Source organism: Mastigoproctus giganteus, chromosome 1 (genome assembly GCF_048544385.1).
Source record: "Mastigoproctus giganteus isolate SK-2022 chromosome 1, ASM4854438v1, whole genome shotgun sequence".
In the NCBI taxonomy this organism is placed as follows: Eukaryota; Metazoa; Arthropoda; class Arachnida; order Uropygi; family Thelyphonidae; genus Mastigoproctus; species Mastigoproctus giganteus.
The window spans coordinates 260,811,512-260,820,431 of NC_143575.1; the positions used below are offsets into that span (position 1 = coordinate 260,811,512).

Genomic DNA, 8,920 nt, shown 5'->3' on the forward strand with positions numbered 1-8,920 from the left:
TATATCAGTGTTTATTTCTATTTATTATTAACTTAATTTGTTCTTATTAATTCGCGTACCATCAGGCAAAAGTAAGTGTACCATTGTAGTACCAGGGTTAAGAACCCCCACCTACATGCTACATAAATCACTGGAGATGCCTATTTGGACGTTGTCAAAAGGTTAAAAGGGGCAATAAAGGAACAGAATCCATAAATATCAAAATGTAATTTATTTACAAATAAAAACAATACAGTAATCAATCAACAATTATGATTTCTTCTGACCCATGTGATTTGAATTTTACGAAACTTTACTAAAACAATCCAAAAATCCGAGGGATTTGGTAAAGCCGGACCAAAACACTTGCAGTCATTTAACTGCGAACTTAAAAATATAATCCTAGAATTACTAATTATGTTCGTTAATAAAATAAATATAATTAAAAGCCCTGAATAAATTAGAGCTTTTCTGCTGCTATGAAAGCTAAGGATTTATAATCGGCATTTTCATACAAGTCGTCTTTTCGGATTTCGTTTTTCCACTGAAAATTACCAAATCTTGCTTCAGAGAGAGCTCTTTCCACAGGCTCCCGAGTCATGCTTAGGTTCTTGAATTTCTGATCCTTAAGCGCCCACCATGTAGACTCAACCGCCAACAACAAAAAGAGTCCTCCTCCACGGCGAATCAAAGATGCAATACTTTTCAATGCTTTTCCATATAGATTCCAATCGGAACAACAAGTTTCCAGGCAGAAAGAGGAAATTACCAAATCATATTCCTGGATGTATTCTGCTGGAAGTATTTTGTCCGCTAATACATCACAGAACACCACGGCCTTCAAACTACGTCGAAGTCTTGTCTCGATTAATTTCTTTCCACTGCCCAAGTCACTGAAAAATATAAAACATCAACAAGGTTAGCGTATCTTTGTTTAGTAATCAGGTTTCAGACTAAGGCGCATTTAGGGCTAGAGCCTCAAGCTGCGAACAAATTTAGACTATGTATATAAAGTGCTTAGCATCATAATACACAGCCATTTCTGAATAAACAGAAATTTTTAAGGTGGCATCGTTTTAGGTTATATCTCATATTGTGAATACCTTCACAACGAGTTGCCATGATATTGCACTACTTCGAATAAGTAACGCTTCACCTAAGGAGAAGACTAGTGTTACTTATTCTCAGATAGGTACCACCACCCAGACAGCACTGTTTCAGGGCTATTTGGCCCTTCGTCAGTGAGTGGGTAGGTACCCAAGTGATGCAATGATGGCAAAAACAGTTATGAAGTATAACTCCACAATATGAGAGATGCCTGATGGTGTATGATGTATTGAGGCTCTAGCCCTAAATGCGCCTTAGTCTAAATACATCACACCATCAGGCATCTCTCATATTGTGGAGTTATACTTCATAACTGTTTTTGCCATCATTGCATCACTTGGGTACCTACCCACTCACTGACGAAGGGCCAAATAGCCCTGAAACAGTGCTGCTAGGGGGAGCTTGATGATGTCCGGAGTTTCCAAGAATAGGTAACAACAGCCTTCTCCACTGGGGAAGCGTTGCCTATTCGAGGAGTTTATGAGTTTTTGAGTGGTGTGAGTTGAAGGAGTTACTGTCCCTTTCATTCTTCTACACTGTTTCTTTTCCTCTTCCACTCCTACTATAACTTTCCCTCTACCTTTTTTGCTTTTCTAAGTCTAATAGGGACAAGTGGATATTCGAGTAGATATTCACATACATACATAAATAGCCCTGAAACAGTGCTGTCTGGGTGGTGGTACCTATCTGAGAATAAGTAACACTAGTCTTCTCCTTAGGTGAAGCGTTACTTATTCGAAGTAGTGCAATATCATGGCAACTCGTTGTGAAGGTATTCACAATATGAGATATAACCTAAAACGATGCCACCTTAAAAATTTCTGTTTATTCAGAAATGGCTGTGCATTATGATGCTAAGCACTTTATATACATAGTCTAATCAGGTTTCATTATTTGATTATCATTTAATGATCTATTGCACATATGGATTTGCAGAACATTTGATCTATATACCGAGCTCAGTCAAGAAGAATACGCAGTGTCCCATTCTAAGAAACTGTTTATTTACTTTTAACGTATTTCTATATTGTTTGAAAAGTTTGCAAGCTTCAACTACTTCAATGTTTCAGTAAGAGTGAGTTCAACTTATCTAGATGGAATCTCTTCCCTATTAAGTAATTTAGTTAATAGAGACACAGTCAAATGCTTGTAGGGTCCTAAAGTGCAGGGGACCATTGTAGTTTATTGCCAAAAGTTTTGTGTATTTCGACGACACTGCCCTGCCATTAATATCCGGTCACCTGAGTTAATAGATTGTGCTAGAACCTTTAGTCAGACTTTCCAATAGTCAATGCCCTCCGATATTTTCCGCCATTCGGAACTCAAAGTGGCACACTCAACTGGCAGTCTTCTCTTCACACACAACCGAAGATCCATTTTATGCTAGAGGTTCGCTATAGGATTGAGATCAGGATCCTCAAGCCAGCCGCCAGAACATGAACCTGGACGTTGCCCTGATTCTATTGCTATAGACCTCCGACATGCTGTTACAACGAAAGTAGCGCATTAATGTCCAGGAAAGATAGATCTTTCCTGGACATTAATGGTTCTCTCCAAAAAGTCAATGAATTTAGACAGAACCATTCATGAATGGTTCCATTCATGATTGCTGTGCTCAATATATTTAAATTATTATTTACAGAGTTGATTTATTTATTTATCTATTGAAATCACTACAAGTTACACCTCTGGACACTCACCAAACTGGAGGTTTTGTATTTGATAAAACGGAAAGCAACTTGGCATGTGATTATTTTGGTTGTAGTGTTTCCAATTGTGCAACGGCCCTAAGACTGTAGCACAGTATAATTTCTCAAGAATTGTGAGAAGAATTTGGCTCTATTCGATAACTCTGAATTCATACCATCTTACAATAACAATTTGAAAGAAATCGTGCAAGGTTAATTTTGGGAAGAACTATCAGCGTTTTGTTTTCGATGTTCCCCTTGAATTTAAACATGAAATAATTTTCTAACAAATGTTATTTTGTTTTAATATTTTTAATGTTAAATTGAGTTTAAGCGGCTGAACTCTATATGGGCATAATTTTACCTGTGTCGATCCAGTTTGGCTACGAGTTCAAAGAATGGGTCGTAATCCGGCGTTCCAGGTTCTCCTTTGAGCCATCTGTTGATAAACTTCCTGTTGGATGCTGAAAAATCGCTGGTGACCAGATAGTCGAAGGAACCACTAGCAACCATCATTTGATGGAGAGTCGGGCCACAGCCAATTTCTAAACACTTGGATCCCTTGAATTGACCTAGTAACGAAGGACACATGTTTACTACAAAGATATTCAACATATTTAATATTTTCATTAAATGAAACCTCATTTTATATGTGTTGAATTACTCTAATCTTTCTTGAACCTTTGAAATCCTTTTCAATGATATTACACTTGAAATGTAATGTCCATTCCCCTAATTTATGCTACCTACTGAGAATGAAGTTTAAAAGACTTGGTACAAAATCGTACATTTTTATTTGTCAATGTTTTCGATCCAAGGTTCAAAATACTTATTGAAAATCCGTAGAGTTTAATCCTCAAATAAATTCTTCAGATTGGCCATCAAATGAAGTTCCACAGCTGCTTTTAGCTGTTCTTGAAATGAGCCGTGTCTCAGATATCCAAGGGTGATTAATTGTTCAAATCCACATTTAGCCTTTGCAAGGATTCATTTTCGTGGAGAAGCAAAACCAGGTTATCCTCGAATTGTTTCCCGAATTGGAGCTTTTAACTAAATTTTTTACAATACATTTCATATTTTGAAATGCTCCGCAATGAGTTGTCAGCTCTTACACTCCGAATAAATAACACTTCCCAAGAGTTAATCATTGGACCCCGTTGTGAATATTTCTAAATATGAGAGCCCCCAAAAGTTTTCAGTTTTTAAAGCCATTTAATATAACTATAAATTCATATTAATAATTACGATTCTGAAGGGCTTCATGGACGTTCTCCACGCAGAACTTTACGACTGTGTCCATACAGTCCTTCAAGAGATTTATGTAAGAGATTAAAGGAATCCCCTTCGTATGGCTTCCTCCATTCTTCATAAACGCTACCAGAAAGTGCTTTGGACATCTTTCAGAAAGGGAACCTTGAAAATGATAAAAACAATGAAAAATTGTGTTTTCGAGAACGTTTATGAGGTCTATTAATAAGTACTAAAAAGCAACAGAAATTATTTTTATTTGCTTGAATATTCCATAGTATTATCTAGGATATTATTATATCCTCTGTGGTATCACACATAGATTGTCGAATCTATTGAGGGAAAATTATGTGTAGTACATTCAAAAGGCAAAGGTGCAACCAAGTACTAGCAAGGTGACGTTGTCAGTTCTTTGGAATCAGAATTGTGTAATATTAACAGATTATCTTCAAAACGGCTGTACTCTTGAGGACGAAGTATTATTCCAACCTCTTCATCGAGCAACGTGCAGTTTAAAAGAAAAAAGACGGGGGACAGCTGTCAAAAGGTGTGCGTCTGCCCGACGATAATGCCCGGGTCGCCATTTGGCTGCTGAAAGTGTTTCTAGTGCTCCTGATTTATCGCAAATATCTTTAGATATAGTGGAGTTAAAACTGCAAGATTGGTATGCATGGATTCCGTGTTATTCAAGCTGTGTGAAGGTAAAAAGGTTTTCTTGAGCGTTTTCTATCTCATGTCTTTGTCTTTGGAACTGGACACTCACTGCCATTGACAGGACACTAGTAGAGAGTGCAGCCGAACGCGATCCAGGTTGCTAAGTTCAAACCTTGCTCATTGACTAGGGAGATTTGCCCCGCTATGTGACCTTGGACTGCTTAGCCGTCCAAACTATTTACCACGCTTCTGATATTGTTTCGGTGACTTTAACTATGTGCTCTCCCTTGTATTATCTGGGTATGTTGAAAGTACATCTTACAAACTATTTCTCTAAAAGGAAAACCAACCACACCATTCTTCTCCCTTGCTGCATCCCCCAATAATAGCCGAAATTTTCGCCTTATTGTTCAGCAAGGAATCATCCACGTTTTTCGTGACATACTTCGTTTTACTCCTCTCTGACAGCTCTATCGAACTGTGAGACAGTGTCTATCTCGTTTATCCGAAATTCCTGATTTTCCGAATTTTGCCCATAAGCTGATTCCGACAAGCTGTAACAAAAGATGTGTAATTCTGAGACGGACTCGGCTGATTCCATAATCCTTAGCGCCATTAACAGGATCAACCACGACTCTGTTTTAAAATACCCTGAGAAAACCACCAGTTTGCCGCTAAGCATCGTACGCGAGCCCAGCCTTCACGTGAGGGCAATGATTCTCCATCCCCTCTCCTAACTGACACAGTGGGAACTTGTGCCAATGATAATTCGGAACAAAACAAGCAGGATGACTTTGCCATCCCTGATGGCTCTCCTATATCTCTAATGGCACACATCAGAAATGAGCTGGAAGAGTTTTCACTTCTGAGTACTTCTTAAGGTCATCTGCATTGAGAGCAACTTGAACATTGGAAGTGCAGATGAAAGAAGGAAGATCATTTATGAAAACAGTGAAAAGTAGAGGACCTAGGGGAACCCTTGAGATACTCCTCCTAGTGGTATAAAAGGGTGATCGTGTCAGATTTCACTTGATTGATGATAACGCTCAAGAAACGATGCATAATATAGCTCAGTAGCCATGAGAGAACAAGGTCATGGATACTTTTATAACTTATAGGTTGCCAAAAAATTAGAATCATGTTGCAGTTGACATTAGCAGATAATTAAGCGTACGTTATGCAAATTTAAGTTGTCGCATGGTATGATCACAAGTTCGTTAGTATCACCTAAATACTGTAAACATTCGTGCTGCTTCTTAATCGATTATGTGAGGGAGTACCCAAGTGATTTTTCCAATATTTTGAAAGGTCTCGTGTGCAGTACATGACTGAAAAAATCAATTTAAGCAAAGAAACATCCATTTCCAAGCGAACTATGTGGTGGAAGTCAAAGAATCTGGGATTTGGTAGTCATGTGTCCCCACAAAAGATACATCGCCCTTGAAAAGAGTCGAAAGATTCAACTGAGGTGGTGCCGTTAACGCCAACGCTGTACTGTGGACTAGTAAAAAAATAGGTCAAGTGGTCTGACGACTCTCGATTTGCACCAATGGTAGGGTGAAACCTCGTGGATCCATGCATCCAGACAGTCTTTTGTAATCAACACTCAAGTGTGTGGAGGTGGTATCATGGTATGGGATAAGATCTGGTGGTATTGACTGGGTCCGTTCGTATAGTTAGAATGTCGCTAGCAGGATTTACCGCTTGGTTAATGCATTATTCACAGCAGAAGGAACTCTGCCGTTGCAACGAGTTGCCCTGTTATTGCACTACTGGTATCGCCACAGCAATGTCGCGTCTTTTAATTAAATCCTAGATTACTCATTATTTTGAAATTAGTGCAATACCCGGGCAAGTCTCATGTTCAGTTGTTTTGGTTTTTAGACGCATGTAATATCAGATTCCACCATTGTGTATTCTGTTTACAAGCATGCGTTTAAGTCCATCTGCGTGTTGCGCGGGCCCAGAAAACAACAACAACTCACGCGACAAAAATATCTACTTTTCAGCTCAAAATCGGCTAACCGTAGCCTTTAGAAATTCTTCCAGTCTATGGCACGATTCAAATCATCCCCTTGAAATGAATGACAAGTGTCTAAGTCACTACAGTACGTCACGAAGGGCATGTTGAACAGTTTTTTTCCCCTGCAAGTTCAACAGATGTTGATTTGTTAATGTATTCAACGGGGATCAGTTTATAATCAAGTATTAAGCCTAAAAAAAACGAATGTCCTGTTGTTGAGTCCTGCTGGACACAAAAAATATAAGAACAGGATCCAAACGCCATAACACAGTTCACCCATCCGTACTCTCCAAGAATTTGTCTAGTTCTTTCTCCCTTGTATTTATTCAACACATCCACTGCCACAATTACAGATGGAAGCATATTCCGACAATCAACCACCCGCTGGCGAAAAGCAAACTTCTGCAATCATCCTTCCTAGACTTGAATTTATATCCCCTCCACCTCTACTGTCCTTTCTGTATGCATTGTACTTCCGATATTTAAATTCGACATCACTTATGTCTGATGATCTCGTATAGTGGATGATCTTACGTAGTGGACAAGCAACTCCACCTAAATTTAGATTTTTGAATTGAAAATGCATTGGGTACCAAATATAATTCAATTACATTTTAGAATGCCAATGAATGGATGAATCACTCGTGGACTCACCTACTTCACAAGCTCGCTCTATTTTATTTTCTCTCTCTTCTCTCGACAATTCTCTTAATCTTAATATTTGTAAATTACAGGAAACGTTAAATCAGTTAATAACCTCAGATGTGTACACGTAGTAGCTTCCACTTTGGTAGCTAAGTTTAAAATGACTGAAACGTGGGAGGAGGGAGATTATTTTATCGTTGTACTTTTCGTATATTGTAATTGGTCGCTCAGTTTATCTCTCGCGGCTGTTCAGCCAATAGGGAAAATTTTAAAATCCAACACTTCTTAACCCCCAAACGTGCCAGATTTTAAAGATTTGTGTCAAAAATTAGGTCATATTGAGATAAAAAAAACTTGATATCCTCATTTGAGATCGACAAATTCAGCCACATCGTGAAAAATAATCTTAAAAATTTCTCACGTCATTGAAGGAATTCTAACTTTGAATTTTTTCACGCGGTGTTTGGGAAGAAGGGGGTTACACCAACTCTGCTACCTACAAGTGCCTCCTTGTGCAACAGAAGTTAAGCTAAGAGGTGCATAACTATTCACGTTACCCTTTGATTTCCCTTAGTGAACTGGTGATTCATTCGCAAATTCCAGTGCGCAGGAATTTCCCTGAATCCAGAGATGCACGGCTGAGGCTTTGCATAAATACTTTGCTGACTCCCTCGATGTAATTGGATAGATCCCATCCATCCATCCATCCCAGGCGCCTTTTTTTTTTACTTTCAGAAATTCTCCTTCACTTTCTCGCAGTTACCATAAAGTCATTTAGTTCCCAGTTCCAGTTTGAGAATCTTCGGGAATCCTCTTCCTTAAAGAATTCCTCCTGTATGAATGGAGATGAAAAGTTGCAGTTTGTGAGCAATCTGAGCAGAATCATCAATAGCTGTATTATTCTTATCTGGTGAACCAATGCGATTTGTCCTTTTTCTTCTATTGCTTAGCTTAAAGAAGCCTTTGCTACTTTTCTTTGCTTTCTTTTCCAGAGATTTTTCTTAATCTACCATAGCTTTCCTCGTTCTTATTGTGAATTCATTGAAAACTAGTTTATATCTACTGCAGGAATCCTATTTCCTGATGATTTATATGCATTCCATGTTTTTATTCGCCGCCACGAGTCTCACAGGTCGATCTGACAACCAATTACGTCTAAGTCTTGAACAGCATTTCTTAGCTGGCATCAAAATCCTAGTGTCTTCTACGATTACTTCCCTAAATGCTTCCCATTTAAAATTTGTTGTTGGTACCCTGTGATCGCTGCCACCCGGCGGGTCTTTTACCTGAAGATTCGTAATACATGAAGGATTGCAGCTCATAACAAGATCAAGAGCATTGCTTCTTCTTGTTGTCTCTAACATGCTGCTGTAGAAAACAGTCATCCAATTATCTTCTAGCGTGCGAGTGACCAACCCACAAATTCCAGTCAATATCTAGAAAGTTAAATTCCCCCATTATAAAGCATAGCAAACTCCTACTCTTATTTTTGATTACCCAATGTTTATTTCCCACCAAACCGGGTCAGTCTTGAATTGGCCACCCTTGTCCACTTGATGCATTGCCTTTGATTTTG

General features: G+C 38.6%; 1 protein-coding gene across 1 annotated transcript; it reads right to left on the reverse strand.

Annotated features, from left to right (window-relative positions):
- Window positions 1-439: 439 nt before the first annotated feature.
- Window positions 440-4,171, reverse strand: LOC150091843 (nicotinamide N-methyltransferase-like). The gene is made up of 3 exons (XM_090369969.1): window positions 4,063-4,171; window positions 3,139-3,370; window positions 440-872 (listed from the first exon to the last, which is right to left on the reverse strand). Exons 1-3 carry the CDS (start codon window positions 4,169-4,171, stop codon window positions 440-442), a joined length of 774 nt encoding a protein of 257 aa, XP_090226095.1.
- Between the last annotated feature and the right edge of the window lie 4,749 nt (window positions 4,172-8,920).

Coding starts and splice junctions, on each gene's coding strand:
- LOC150091843 (XM_090369969.1), bottom strand. CDS start 4,171: ATGTCCAAAGCACTTTCTGGTAGCGTTTATGAAGAATGGAGGAAGCCA. Junction 3,371..4,062: donor AGGACTGTATGGACACAGTC/GTAAAGTTCTGC, acceptor ATATCTTTGTAG/TAAACATGTGTCCTTCGTTA. Junction 873..3,138: donor GCCAAACTGGATCGACACAG/GTAAAATTATGC, acceptor TATATTTTTCAG/TGACTTGGGCAGTGGAAAGA.